The sequence below is a fragment of the Clupea harengus genome, chromosome 12, assembly GCF_900700415.2.
Source record: "Clupea harengus chromosome 12, Ch_v2.0.2, whole genome shotgun sequence".
In the NCBI taxonomy this organism is placed as follows: domain Eukaryota; kingdom Metazoa; phylum Chordata; class Actinopteri; order Clupeiformes; family Clupeidae; genus Clupea; species Clupea harengus.
In genome coordinates this window covers 25,752,216-25,767,537 of record NC_045163.1, presented here as the reverse complement: position 1 = coordinate 25,767,537, position 15,322 = coordinate 25,752,216, and the positions used below count along the sequence as shown (strand labels likewise).

At 39.7% G+C, this 15,322-nt stretch overlaps 2 protein-coding genes and 2 long non-coding RNA genes across 4 annotated transcripts; 3 read left to right on the top strand and 1 right to left on the bottom strand.

Moving 5' to 3' along the window:
• The first annotated feature begins 393 nt into the window (after nucleotides 1–393).
• Nucleotides 394–5,772, top strand: LOC116222938. The gene is made up of 3 exons (XR_004164838.1): nucleotides 394–441; nucleotides 3,413–3,487; nucleotides 5,751–5,772. It is a non-coding gene; the product is annotated as an uncharacterized LOC116222938 (long non-coding RNA).
• Nucleotides 5,773–5,842: 70 nt separating this feature from the next.
• LOC116222989 (proline-serine-threonine phosphatase-interacting protein 2-like) lies at nucleotides 5,843–7,738 on the top strand. Its single transcript, XM_031578454.1, has 5 exons — nucleotides 5,843–6,006; nucleotides 6,287–6,349; nucleotides 6,972–7,070; nucleotides 7,491–7,536; nucleotides 7,659–7,738. Exons 1-5 carry the CDS (start codon nucleotides 5,965–5,967, stop codon nucleotides 7,736–7,738), a joined length of 330 nt encoding a protein of 109 aa, XP_031434314.1. The 5' UTR covers nucleotides 5,843–5,964.
• Nucleotides 7,739–9,972: 2,234 nt separating this feature from the next.
• LOC116222937 lies at nucleotides 9,973–11,047 on the top strand. Its single transcript, XR_006152703.1, has 4 exons — nucleotides 9,973–10,046; nucleotides 10,427–10,461; nucleotides 10,589–10,660; nucleotides 10,818–11,047. It is a non-coding gene; the product is annotated as an uncharacterized LOC116222937 (long non-coding RNA).
• Nucleotides 11,048–11,260: 213 nt separating this feature from the next.
• On the bottom strand, nucleotides 11,261–12,755 carry LOC116222988 (multicilin). Its single transcript, XM_031578453.1, has 2 exons — nucleotides 12,354–12,755; nucleotides 11,261–12,033 (listed from the first exon to the last, which is right to left on the bottom strand). Exons 1-2 carry the CDS (start codon nucleotides 12,693–12,695, stop codon nucleotides 11,605–11,607), a joined length of 771 nt encoding a protein of 256 aa, XP_031434313.1. The 5' UTR covers nucleotides 12,696–12,755; the 3' UTR covers nucleotides 11,261–11,604.
• Nucleotides 12,756–15,322: the final 2,567 nt, after the last annotated feature.

Here is a 15,322-nt window from a genome sequence, read left to right as displayed (position 1 = left end):
ATATTTATAACGATAGTGGTACTAATGACTTAATAAATGAAACTTTCCAAATACGCGATGGCGCCAAACTGGCATAAATTACTGTAAGTGCTCAATGTGCTTGCAACGTTAAAAATGACAGCCTTCAAACTAGAGCTATATATTCAAAAGTGCCTCGTGCCACTGGGCATGTAGTCTAGCCTGCTATCGCTAATGCACCTAGCAGCCCTAATGTTCTCATCAATATAACATGAAGACTTTTCTCAACACTCTACTGATGTCAGTGGCCATCGATGTCTTCAGAATGCAAGGCTTTTTTGCAATCCACCTGACTGCTACATTTTTCTCAAACATTCATTCAGAACACTGACATCACCAGCACTGGTGGCTATGACAACATCATTCAGCATCTGAATGAAGCAGGAGGACTTGCAAAGAGATTGAAGACTTCATGAAAGCAAGGTGTGTGTTTGTGTTTCTCCAGCACCCCCACCCTCACACACACACACACATAAGCCTGTGTTTGACTGTCTGAGTTCACAATGCCCACTCCTCCTCAGAATTGTGCATCATGATTGATATTTTTAGCTCCACTTTTTTTCTTTCTAAGTTGCGAGTCACGCAAACCTGATGCACATATACTGTGTGGTTGCCTGGCCTTTGAAACGTAGTATTTCCTGTTACATGGTGATATGAGTGTGAAGCATCTGCTTGAGCGTCAGGGGTTTTATAGCCAGGTCTTTATCTGAGAAAAACTGATAAAGCATGTTTGAGATCCCAGGGTGTCTCCCGTGGTATGCTGTAAGTACTGAACTAAACAACTCCAAAGTTTACTTTAGTAATTGCTCATTCCTCCAGTTTCCTTTAAAAGCATTTCCTTGTGGCACTTTGTACCCTGGTTTTCAAACTTGCTTGAAATCATTAATCCAGAAAGAATACTATAATCAAGGTTATCAGGACAAACTAGAGGAAACGCATGAGGCTCACTGTGTTTACTCGTTGCGTACAGGTGAAAAGTCCGTGTTTTTTTTTTTTTTGTAAGCTGTAGTTTGGACAGGAGTGCTTTCGTTGTTCCAAAAACCCTCTTGGTCTGTACGTCCTTTCACACAGCCTGAAAGTAATACATTAAAGTAATATAAATAGGGATTCGTGAAGTACTGGACAGAAATAAATAGCATGCATCAGTGTAATCATGCAGACAGATGAAACAATCAAGCAATATGTCATATGAGTGAGAGTGGATTAGTGGGGATATCTTTACCAACCCCACGGACATAAGTGTCATACTGCTTTCCATACAACAGTTCTACCACGACTAACTGAGTTGAAGGCAGCAGATTGTGCTTTCTTTTGTGATTTGATGTTGTCTTTCATTCTTTATAAAACAATTGGGTTCTATTGAATTATTTAGCTGTTTCTGATTGGACGAGAGACGTTCCATGAGTTGGAATATCCCAGGACATCCCAACTCGGACTTTTCACAGCTAATAATAAATCACTCCGCGATGAAACATTCTATAGCACGTTGATACAATTAAGCGATAACCCGTTAATTCAAAGTTTCTTATAATTCCAAAAGACGTTGACAATGGAAACTATTTTTTTGTTGCGGAGAAACAATGGCGAAAAAAAAATCAATAACTTCGTGTTTAAATGTTAATTGGTTGACTATAAAATTGTTTTATAAAAGCAATATAGTACTCGTGCGAGTGGGGTAGGTAAGGGATATTCCCACGGGTGTTGTTGCCTGCGCCACTCGGCCTCCGGCCTCGTGGCTAACGGCTACGAATACCCTCCATCGCTATTCTAGCCTCACCCGTGGGAATATCCCTTACCTACCCCACTCGCACTCGTACTATATTGCTTAATTTTCACCCCAACAAATAGTTCCAACCTGACTTTTCAGGATCAAGTGTTGTCAAGCAACGAGTAGGCCTACTGCCACTCTACAGCCAAGATGAGTCAGAAAGGCTATTTTTGGACATTCGTTTGTACCACCTGTCTTCACATTACCAGTGAATTTGTACATTTCCCCAAATCCGTTTGCTCCTTTCACTCACTCAAAACTGTCAAGTGTACCGTTATAAGATCGCTGCCTGCCATTCTGCTCTCATTTTGAATGAAAGGAAAGTTGACGTTGTACGTCGTAAAGTATAGCAAATGTGGAGTGATGTGTGTACTAGTGGTGAAGAGTCAGAGTGGGGTTGTTCCAGGATATCACCACCCATGGAAGGCCTCTTGTCCAAACAGAAAATTCATAAATCGTTTGACCCGACCTAACTGTTGTATACTTTTGTACTTATTGTTGTACAGATTATTTTGCATTATATGAAAGTCTAATCTGACAATGTTTTGTTTGCATTTCTGTTTTATCGTAGCATTTCTTTATATTCAAATTCAGAACGAGATACAAATGATGGTATTTGCCTCTCTGTACTTCCTTGAGTTGACCTGCAAACTTGAATCTCTTCGGTACAGAGTGTCACAATTCCCATGTAGTTCAAGGCTATTCTAAAGGAACAACCTCATGATATTCAGAAAAAAGTGTATTCTACAAGTTTGCATTTCCACTGGGCTTTGTGCAAGCTGCTAATAGGCAGACAGAGCGCTAAGGGCTAGCTTCGGTGAATACTACCAAAGTGTCTGTAGATGGATCACACTGGATGGATTCACATAACCTTTATGGGAGGTCAGAGGGTACTCTGTTGGGTAATTCAGAGAAGCTGCATAGGACCCTTATGTAGGTCTTATGTAGGGCTCTTATTAGGGCCCTTATGTAGGTCTTATATGGGCCCTTATGTAGGGACCTTAATGTAGGGCCCTATGTAGGTCTACTCAATAATTATCAAAGATTCATGTTTTTTTGCGAAGTAAGCCAGATTAGCCTATTATGCATACTTAACATATACCTTAGTACCTACAATTACTGTTCCCAAATCACTCTGAATAAAGATTTAGATGGAGAAGGAACTTAAGTAACTGGTAACTGGAATTTGATTTGCAGGAAGAGTAATATTGCAAATGATGCAGGTCATTCATTAATAGTAATGTAGAAAGGGCTCTCCAATTGGACAGTTGGATGAAACCAAATTGCTTGGCTTTCCTGTGGTTTGTGAACTGTGCTAATGTGTGCATCACCAAACATTGGTACTGCCATTGGGTACGGTGAAGCATCATTTGTGAAACTGGGTGAACTCCTGCCAGCTTCTCTAACCACTCTGTATAACGGATCACAGCGTGGTTAGGACACTCATTACCAATAGAGTTAGATGAGTATTGAGGCTTGACATTTAGCTGAATAGAACGTATCAAGGTGGGGATTTAATAGAGAATGTATGAAGGTGGGGATTTTATAAAACCACATCAAACACATTTGTTTATCAAAACACAAATAACATTTCAATACATTTAATTAAATTGTATTCATTTCTAGGGCTTCAATTGAGGAGAAATATGCAAAGGAGCTTCTCAGTTTATCCAAGAAGGTGTGTGGACATAACGAAATGAAGTAAGTAATATAAGCCACTGTCAAAGCAATGATCCACTGTCAAATGTGTGATGTGTTTTGCATGCGGAAAGTGAACTTTCGGTCAAGATGTCCAATTACATCTCGTCTCCATAAATAAGTGATGACATTTTGTGGTGTCACCTTTTGAGAGCCTCCCCATGCCACTGACATTTCCCATTGTCCCTCATAACTAGGGCTGAACGATTAATTGCATTTGCGATTTTATCGCGATATGATAGAACGCGATTTTCTAACCGCAACGTTCGCGATTAAAAAACGTGGTCACAAAAAAAAAAAAAAAAAAAAAATTAAATACATTTTTTTTTTTTTTTTTTTTTAAGATGGTACATTTTGCACACAGTGTTTAAAAAGTGCATGCCTAGTGTTTATACTTAAAATTACTTTTTTTTAAATTACTTAAATGCACAGTGGCAAAGCCACCGATTTGTTGTTCTTGTTTCTGTAATGAGCAGTTAAATAAAAATGTAAAATGTGGGAAAGAATATTTTACACTAAATGTATCTAATATTGTGTTGGTCATATTTAAATCATTCATTACGTTTTGTTGGGGAAAAAAAGAGGATAAAAAAAAATCGCATATCGAATCGCAATCGCAACATTTTGGTAAAAAATCGCAATTAGATTATTTTCCCAAATCGTTCAGCCCTACTCATAACAGTAAATATGATTCATACAACTGCCATGAGTTAAATGAACACTGAATGAATACTGCAGTGAGTTGGAACAAATAGAATAGAATAGAAAAGCCTTTATTGTCATTGTATTTATACAACGAAATTTTGAGTGCTTCTCCTGTTGGTGTGACGAGGGACAACATATAACACAACAACAACATATAACATAACAATACTACAACTATCCAAAAACAGTAGGAATAGCCCCCCAAAAAATATATATATACATTAAGAGTAGAACAAAGTGCGGTGGCATAGACTAAAGTACTTCAATAAATACATCAATTAATATAGCTTTGTTTATGCACGTGTAAGGTGACTGAGATGGTATGTGACCCCTTAATTGTGTTTAAATGACCCCTTAATTGTGTTTTTTTTATATCCAGAGTACTCTGGGAGAAAACTTGTGCTGTGATAGTGTGCCATGCAAATAATTCTCATAACATTGATAAGTTGGGAACACAACTGTGACTGGTAGTCTGCAGTAATACAGGGGGTCGAGTTTCACTATTTGATGTCGGGCTCTATCAAGTTCCTTTTGGTATTGGCACAAGACACATTAACCATATGAAACTTGCTGAGCTTTTAAAAGCTATACTGCTTGATTGGAAAATACTGAATGGGCAAAATGGCTGTGTAATTCTTTTCCCCTCAACATTTGAATAGACCTTTTTTATGGACTAAATTAACAGTCTACGTAGATGTAAATGTATGCTTTATTTTATGCAAAATGATGCCAATTATCAACTTAAGTATTAAGCCATTGAGAGTACATTCATGCCACGGAATGACTATAATAGTTCCCCTAACATTACCTGCGTAGGATGGCTTCCAACCTTTTAACAGAGAGGCTTATCAGGCGTATGACTTAGATTACAATCAGTTTTGATATTATGTTTCCCAAAGTAAGTAAATCAATGAGAAGCAGGGTAATCTGTGACCTCTGTGACGCCTTACTGTAAATAATAACTGCAGACTAGAAGGGCACTTGGAGAGCACAGACCTCCACCAAGGCCAAGTGCCCTATCTCGCAATGTTAATGAATGTAAGTGAAAAATCATTTGTATCCGCCCCGTGATACAGACCCACTCAAAAATGTAATGGGTTTTTCATTGGCCTATGCTACACCCTTCCACCTAGTGTCATGAAAATCGAGCTGGTAGTTTTTCTGTAATCCTGCTGATAGACAGATACAGACAAACAGACAAACAAACAAACAAACAAACAAACAAACAGATAAACAGACAAACAAACAAACAAACAAACAGATAGACAGATAAACAGACAAACAAACAAACAGATAGACAGATAAACAGACAAACAAACGAACCGCACCTGAAAACATAGCCTCCTTGGCGGAGGTCATAAGGAACATTTTTATTTTGTTGAATGGGGGAAGACACCATGCTAGAATGGTGCTTTTTTATTTGAAGAAGCATGTTAGCAAAGATTAAGCACTAGGGGACAACAATAGTATAGTTGTGGAAAAGAGTGCATTGTTATGTAGTTATCTGTACGTTAATTAGTAATTTTGATACTGTTCTGAGTGTGTTTTTTTGTCTTTGCAGCACTTTAAAGCGATACCCAGATGTCTTTAAGCCTACGTAAGTAATCATATGCTACTCTGTATTCTTATCATTCTGTTCACTTTCAGATACTTCAGAAAAGTCTCTTTAAAAACCAACTCAATATGGGGTCAATAACCTGTCTTTTATAGAAACCGAAAATGTGGGTTTGTCCCATCTTCAGCTGGCTCACACTATACGAGAGGAAGCAAAAAAAATGGAGGATTTCAGAGAGAAACAGAAAGAAACCAGAAAAAAGGTACTAGTTCCACAGCGAAACTGCAACAGGAGCTTAGACACGGATGACCTGTACTGCAGCAAGTTTAGCTGCCAAATGGTTATCTTGCTTGCAGATATAAACAGCCTACCACAAACTACTATGAAAACTACAAACTACGAAACTACAAACTCCTTATGGCTAAATCATTCCTCTCTTTTTGCTAATGTATAGGCAGTTGTTCAGTTGTGTTCTTTAAAAAAAAAATAAAAAATTAGAATATTGCAGTACAGTTCAGCACTGTGTGTTGTGTTTTCTTAAGACAGAACACCAAATGGATGCCCTACATAAGCAAAAGGCCACGCAATACAAGAAAACCATAGAGGTAAGATACTGAACTATCATAACACTATAGTAATGGTAGCCAACCTAATCCTTTTATGGAAGGGGAAGTGCTGTTCTGTAGCAGTTTAAAGGAGGAAGTAAGGATTTTAACCTCTTTAAAACCAATAGGAAGTAAGCGATGAAGGAGAAAATGGCGCTAATGAACATCAGTAGCATTGTAGCTTTTGGGTTAGTCAGTTTATATGAACAGAAGTTCAGGAAATGAAACCGCTCTGCCTAGCACAGGTTTACTTCTGCTCTACACGCTGTGTTCGTGTGCTTGGCTGTTTCCATGGAACTGCTCGTAATACAGAAGATGTTTCATTCCTCAGACTGTCATACACGTGATGATGTGAATTCACTTATGACATCAGTAAAGACATTAAGCAATTTCCGAGACTGCAAAACCCTTTTAGAGTACCTGCACAAGGCAGAGCCAGACCAATAAGAAAAAAAAATAACATAACTTAGACACTTCTATCCACATTGGTGTTTTGTTGGCATTGAATTCCCTCAGCCAGTGCTGACAGATCAACACACAAATGCTAATATGTGCTTAAATAATGTGATTACTTTCTTGTTTTCCCATCACCAATCCTTGCCTCTCCACCTCAAATGTGCAGTTCAAGAAGACGTATGAGCAAAAGTGTCGAGATAAGGAGGAAGCAGAGCAGAACATGAATAGAAACGCCACCACAAGCAGTGTTAAACAGCAAGAGAAGGTACTAGCCTCACTCACACCAAGCAGTGTTAAACAGCAAGAGAAGGTACTAGCCTCACTCACACCAAGCAGTGTTAAACTGCAGGAGAAGGTATAGCCTCACTCACACCAAGCTGCACCCACAACATTAGTCATAGAAATGATTGTCGCCTGTCAGTTTACAAGAGGCTTTGAGGAAGGCAGTATGTACTTTTCTTGCCATAGTTCTACGTAATATTCACACATATTTTTTTTTTTCCATTACACTTGTGTATGCAGTTGCGGTTTCAAACAAGTTGTCCAGATATGTTTCGTTGTACTTTAAATGCTTGTCATTGTACTTTAAATACTTTTCAGTAGGTCTCATATAATTAAATGTGTCATAATTGTTTATATTAGTTTATATATCTTTGTATAAGTTTATATTTGTCCTCAATTTCAGCTGTATTCAAAAACACAGCAAGCCAAGAATTCAGCTGAAGAAGCAGGTAAGATCTTACCAGTTGTTGCAATTGAACTTAAACAGGTTGCATTTCGTAAACAGTTACATGTCGTCCATAGTGTTAACAACAATAAATAAAAGTATTGTTGTCTTTCCTGTGAATCACAGATAACATGTACAATAGCAACGTGTGCTTGCTGGGGAAGATCAGGGAAGATGGCAGAAACGAGTATGTCAAAAGCATGTGAGGTGAGAGATTTAAAATTGAAAATAAAATATAATTCTTGCACTATTTTCAGTGTAGCATACAGATTCGATGTTTATTTATTTATTTTATTTATGCGTTTATTTAAAAAGGGACAGTGTACATTGATAAACATTTCCATAAAAATGTAAATGTACCGGAATTAGCTAGGTTAGCTAGTTTTCATCCGTTGTCCCTTGACAGGTCATGACAGAGAGAGACAGAAAGAAATAATAAAAAATAAAAAAGATAAACAACAGTTTGACAAAACAGTTCAGTTAAGATAACAAATTGTAACAACCAGACAGACATACAGGGTAAACAACAGTTTGACAAAACAGTGCAGTTAAGATAACAAATTGTAAAAACCAGACAGACATACAAGGTGTTAGACATAAAAGGAAGTTACGGTGTGAGTAATGCAGTGGCCTAATTATGGTTGCAGGTCTGGTTATTTTGTATCCATTTCTTACGTTTTTTTTTAACACTGAAAAACTGGCACACTCTCTTACATCAGTAGGGAGGGTATTCCAGTAATTAGAGGCGCGTACTGAGAAGACTGTCCGTCCAAACGTACTGTGTCTATACTGTATAACACAGTCTCCCCTGGTGACTGCCCTAGTTGCCCAGCCGCTGCCGTCCTTCAGCTGTATAAACTCACTCAATGGCGGAGGTGCCAGCCCACGTAATATTACAAAAATGAGACAGGCATCCAAAACCTGTAAGAAACTGTGAAATTTGAATAAGTTATACTTTGTTGTTATATGGCAGTGGTGATAGCTGATAGGTTTCCGGTTTGCATCCCTCTTTGCCAGATGTGCTCTAACGTTAACCAACTTCACTTTTGTACCACGTCAGCCATATTTGAAAAAAAAAAAAAAAAAACGTTGGCATGCGCAGTTTTAACACATCGCTTTGAACCCTCAGTTCTTTGAGAACCAGGAAGTGGAGAGGATCAGCGCGGTCAGGAGCACAGTGTGGACTCATCTCAATCAGCTCTCACAACAGTGTGTCACCAGTGACGAGGTTTGTCTTCGGCTCTCACAACAGTGTGTCACCAGTGACGAGGTTTGTCTTCGGCTCTCACAACAGTGTGTCACCAGTGACGAGGTTCGTCTTCGCCGGTGTCCATTCGTTTGGAGGGTTTCTTCATTTTCTACTCTACTCTACTTTCATATACTGTAGTACAGCGACCAGGCGTAGAGGTTGGCGAGTCAGTTGACATAAGTGGACATACTATAAGATATAAGGACATACTAAAAGATATAAGACATCCTATGAGATATAAGGACATACTATAAGATTTAAGGAAATGAGACAAAACGTGGTCTCAAAGGCTACATCACATGAACAAAAGTTTACAGTTATATACAAACATACGCATACACTCACAGTCTCATACACACACACACACACACAAACATGCACACAAGCACATGCAGTTATATAACATCGGATGGTATAGAATTTTCCATATTATCACGAGGCCATTGGTGTAAACATACAGTTTCTGTTTTAAGCTTGAATCACTGTTCCGTAGACAAACCACAAGGCGAGCAGACAGCACATGAGCTGGCTCATAAGGAAAGCAAATGTGGACAGTTTTATGTCAGCATTCTTGCAAATCACAGAGCCAAGCCAGAGAATTATCACAATGTAAACAAAGTGACAAACCTATCCACCATGTTGTATGTCTTGGTCACGTGTTACAACTAGTGGTAGAAATAGCTTATAAGTCACCTTTGAGTGACCTTTGACCCTGTGTTCTGTGGGGTTTAGTTGTATGAAGACGTGAGGAAGTCACTGGAACAATGTAACATCCAGGAGGACATTGCGCACTTCATCAACCTCAGGAGAACTGGAGACAAACCACCAGGTAGACACGAGCTCTTAATGAATTTCACACCATAAGCTCATCCGTTACTGTAATCTTTCACGTTATGTACGTGTTCGTGTACGTGCTCATAATGCTACAAAGTTCTATGTGATTGAAAATGTCATAAAACTTTAAAAATGTCTTTAACCTTGAGGACAAAACAAGAGTGCCTTGAAAGGATTTGTGTTACATTAGTATTTCTGCTTCTATGAAGGTTTCACAGGCTATCTTTGTCCAGAGGTTTGTTACTCTTTGCACAAGAAATATTCCCCCGATGGTGCAACATGTGATTTTGAAAGGCATGTGGTTGTCAGCCTTGTACCAGCACTGTGACCACATCAGTGCTTCTGCTCTTCCTTTAGCCCCTCTACCATATGAGAACTTCTATAGCAACCAGAGAACTCCCTCCACCACGGCAAGCCCCTCCAATCAACAGGTAAAAGCGCGCGCGCGCGCGCGCGCGAGAGAGAGAGAGATACCGCACGTCACTAGTGACCCCGACATCTTTCAGACTTACCCAAACACAAGAAATAGTGCACAGATCACTGCTAGTTGGTTTTAGAGATACACACATGAACATCTAAACTGCATATGCACATCTGCCATAAATACTGCTGTTGTGGTTATGCCTGTTCAAACTCTTTGTACAGACCAGACCATTGTGGACAACCACACAACCAGAAATACACCACTTCCCCAGTGGCAAGCAAGCATGCAAGCAAACACTAGCAAGAACAAGGAAGCAATGGGCTGTTATTTGTTCTTTCGTGTCTAACCATGTGTCTTCATTATTTGTTTATGTATCTGCTGGGGTAGGAGGGTGCCACCCATTCCAGACAGTAATGCGTCAGGTATGAGATCATTTTCTTAGATTAGGTGCTTTGCTTGTGCTTTGAATATGCGTCTCCAGCCATGGAGGTGAATAATGGATGACCTTTATGGTACTGCTGATTAACTTTTACTCCCATGTCATCCCAGGTGATGTTCTCTATTCAACCATAACAGAACCAAGCTACAGCACCATACGATACTGATCACCAAAGCTTACATGTACGTATGTATATTTGTTGTATGCAGTTTTACAAAAAAAATGACAAGAGAGCTTGCTGCCCCACACACATTCAGTGCTATTTATCACGTACCGTCACACTTCCTCTATAACGGTCTTCTTTGTTCATTTTCTACTTTGATGTGTTTCTCTTTTCAGTTTGTTGATGACGCTTCGTCCCTGTACAGTTAGGAACAGCAGAAAACCCTCTGCGCTCTATCGCCTTCTCCTCTACCTACTGAAGACTGCTGTGCCGTTCATCATGCAGTCTGCTCTTGGCTTTTGATTATGAAGTGCTGTGATTTTGTAAATATGGAATACATAATTTAGAACTAAATCTGAGATTAAATAATTTATTGACAGATTGTAATAAAAAACAATTGCAGTGACTCCTCGTAATATTTTGTCTTCTGGAAGATAACATAGTGGGAGAAATACAGATAAGTCAACGGGAACTTGTACAGCTTCTGCAAAAGATAAAATTACTACCGCAAATTATGGATTAACCTACCACCTTCTATAGGTACTGTGGCCACAAGTTAGAAACTTGAGACCACAACATACTGACTATAAAGACAATCAAGTCCCCACTTCTCCTTTTTGCGTTATCTTGTGTGAAATGAATTTATCTCATCAGTGCGTAAGGTGCAAAAAAGGAATCAAGGGCTGTTCTCATTTTTTGTGAAAGAAGGACTGATTTTTTTACACTGAGGGTAGTGAGTAGTGAGAAGACATTAGATCTGTTAACAAGAAGCTTTGTAACATCAAACCTCTTATTTATTATGTATGAGTCACTCTAGTAAGAAATAGTGTTACCGGATGTTTGATCTGTAGTTCTGATGAAGGCCATATAATACACACCATCTTTTCCTTTACACATAATAACACATGGGAAGCCATGCTTTATCTTTTCGATATATTTACATTAACCACCCATGGTCTCCACTCATGGTTCTGTAGGAATCCAGAGGAACCTGTAGCCGCCTGTAGGCGTGGGAGAGGTGAAGCTCTGTCCGTGAGGAAACACTCGGGTTCTGATGGTACTGTGTTCTCTGATGGAGGTCTTAAAGCACATAACCTCTCTTTCTGATGAGTCAGTGTCAGTTGGAGTCGGAGTGGTTCTTACTATCTGAAGTCCACAGAAAGTTCCGTAAACATTGATCGTGTCTGATTTTTGGCCCTTTGTCGGGTCTTCTTGGCTGACCACTGAATCGGCCTCTGGCTGCTGAAGGTCCCGCTCGATGTCCTCCAGATACTGCTGTAACTGAGCCTGGAGCAGCTCGTCGTCGTCGTCTTTCCTCCTTTTGGCGTCGCCGTGGTAACCCACTGTATCTTCTGTGATGCTGTTGTGTGCGCTGACTGATCCCGAGTCATCCTGACAGGGCCATAAACATCTTTTCACTCCAGCGTATGGGCTTGCAGGCCCAGGATTTGGGCATTGAGCAGAGTCAGAGGGAACCCCGTGAGGTATTAGGTGTGGGAGCGCTGATGAGAAATCTTCTGCATGCTGTGAGTTATACACTGCAGTACATTCCCACTGGAGTTCATCTAAGCTGGGTGATTGCAGCTCTGTTGGTGAACAACCCAAACCATATGATGACTGTGAGCAAGCATCAGCTTGTTTGGCTGCTCCTGGTGACGGTGAAAGTGTCTGTAGCACACACACACACACACACACACACACACACACACACACACACACACACACACACACACACACACACAAGCAAACAAAAACATAATAACTATAATGAAACACCAAATTTCCAACGGAGCTAACATAATAAGTGTCTTAGCTTTGTGCCACTGTGCATCATGACTCAGTATCACACCCTGGCTTAAGGGCATGCATGAATCATATAGTATTTGTCGTACGACCACTTGTCTTACATCTAGTAGAAGAGCCAGACGCTCTGCCTGCTTGGCCAGCTCCTTCAGTTGGGAATTCTTCTCCCTTAGTGCAGATATCTCGTCCTGTTTTCTCTGCAAAGTTATGTGTAACTGTGGAAGACGAAATAGTTTTACTCGGTGACACATACAAAGAAGGTTTTAATACAATGTGAGTAATTCACTGAGTAGTTGGCAGGAAAGGTGCAACAATAGCCTAAGACACTGTCCTCGAATTATGAACACGTCCACTTATAATCCAATAGCCTAAAACACTGTCCTTGAATTATGAACGCGTCCACTTATAATCCAATAGCCTAAGACACTGTCCTCGAATTATGAACGCGTCCACTTATAATCCAATAGCCTAAGACACTGTCCTCGAATTATGACAACGTCCACTTATAATCCATCCGTATTTGGTCATCTAAATATCTATCACTCGTAAGTGTTGAGTAGATAACTACTGTATAGCCATTGTATCATGTTTCTCCATTCCAACTATTCCACCAAGACTGTCAGTTCAATACCACAAAAGGACCAGAAAAAAGGATGCCTTCTCCTGCAAATACTATTATTCAATGTTGTGCTTTCTTGCCTTATTTGTATTGCATACAAACATAAAAAACAATGTAAAAAAAAAAAAGAGTGAAGTGAGTGGTTCCCAAAGTGTGGGGCGTAGGTTTTTAGGGGGCGAAAAAAGAACGAGAACCCTAAACAACCAACTACTGGTCAAATTAAGTATGGCAGTGCACTTATAGCATAGTAACCTGTAACTAATGGTTACTCATTTGGTAATGATGCTGAAAACACGACACTTCCACCCAAAAACGTGCCCACGTTGTGAAATATACTGAGTACCACACCAGTGAGAATTTCCTTTTGAACAAGAAACCATATGATATACACTGAAAACTGTTACTAATAACACAAGAGTAAAGACAACTACAGTTAGACAAATGAGGGTGACTGATAAGGGAGTACAGAGAAGTGGAAGAACTTCTCAAAACTCACATTGTCACATTGTATGGATGTATATTCCGCTAGATGTATATTACCTGTCTGTTCAGTTTCAGGGTATCATTAAAATCTGTTTGCTGTACAGCAACATCCAGGCTGAATACGTCTGGCGCTTCCATTGAGATCCGAGGCATCCATTTGGTTTGTTCTGAACAATAAATACAATGACCAGATCATAATGCATTACATATATAAATAACATGAATCTGGATTGTCTCAGAGTACAGGCCTATTTATGGGTTATGAACTTACACATTTACTACTGAAAGTTGGACTGTAGGCAACTTAGTTGAGGAAAAGACTACACTACAACGGCACATTCTGGTGTTTCTCGAATGATAATGTATAGCCTACCCTGATATACGCATGCATGAACTGTATCTAGGAATATATATATGATATGTAAGCCTTAAAAGCAACTCTTACCTGTGATGAATTCAAGAAGGGCATCGTTCTCAGAGGAATCAGCGACGGTGTCGTTGTCTCGCTTTACGAAAAAAAAAGACATAAGCAATGAATTCAACAAGCACATGAAACTGAGTGCGTGTGAAGCTAAAATTGCCTGTTTTACCTGAAGATGGGCTTCATGAGAAGGCACGTGTGTATAGAGGCAAGCCTGCATTGCGGTCTGTGCCATTAAGCTGAGCAGTGGAATGATGCTGGCAGTTGGAGGGTGTGAGTGTGCGGGGTCACGACTTGGCAGTTGTCGTCAGGTGTAAGTTTGGCGTCGCATGCCTTGACTCCCCGCGCGCTTAGTAGCGCCTGTGGATTTCTCGCGGACGTTTTAAGCGCCATTTCAGTACCACTGTAAACACAAACTTTCCTTTGTCTTTAAGTAACAACTTGTCTATTTAGCCCGCTTTGAAGAAATCCAGCTCAATTTAAGCCGTCACAATATCTGACTAGGCTTTTATGGTTCTGATGCCTTATAACTAAAAAAAAAAAAAACTTTTAAAGTTTCTTTGGAGAAATGTAGTGTACCATAACAAGGCAATGCGCTCTCAATTATCAGACTGCTCTCCCAGCATTGTGTGTGTGTGACTGAATGTAAGGAGGCTTCCTTCTGCTTAATAACTTAGAATAACTTTCATACAGGTGTAAACAATTGGTTGAGTTTCTTCTGTTACATGGCAACTAATTTAATAGTGTTCATTTCTAAAATAAGTAAGTTACCTAATCAAATTTTACATGTAGCCTACTTCCTGCTCAGAGGTGGCAATGAACTTTAACTAACGGAGGAAATGCACTGGGGGGCGGGTGTAGGCCACCCACACTCACATCTCAATCAGCATGTTTGTTATCTTCAGGTCAGCAGTGTTTATGGTGAAAACTGTTTGAGGGCACAATAGGTCATTTGAGGTCAAACGCTTTGCTGTGAGTTGTTAGCTTTCTCCTTCAGGAAATACAGTTGGAAATGTAAACTATCCCACACACTTAAGAGTACACAGTGACAGAGATTGTGTTAAAAGTAAAGACAGCGGAAAGATACAGGAGATTGATGGGATGCCTCCATGAAAGCCGGCACTGAGGAATGGCCTTTGTCTAATACTGAATGGATACTGAGGATATTCTTGGCTCACTGTCAAAGTCTGTAATAGTAGCCACTTTTATGTAGATTGTTTTTCTTCTGATAGGACTATAGGGGTAAGTGTTCTAAGTGATCCACTCATTACATTCTCTTACGGGACCCATGGCATACACACATTTATACACTTTCCAACCCCTTTCCTTCTTTAACCGCAAGTTTTTCTTCTTAG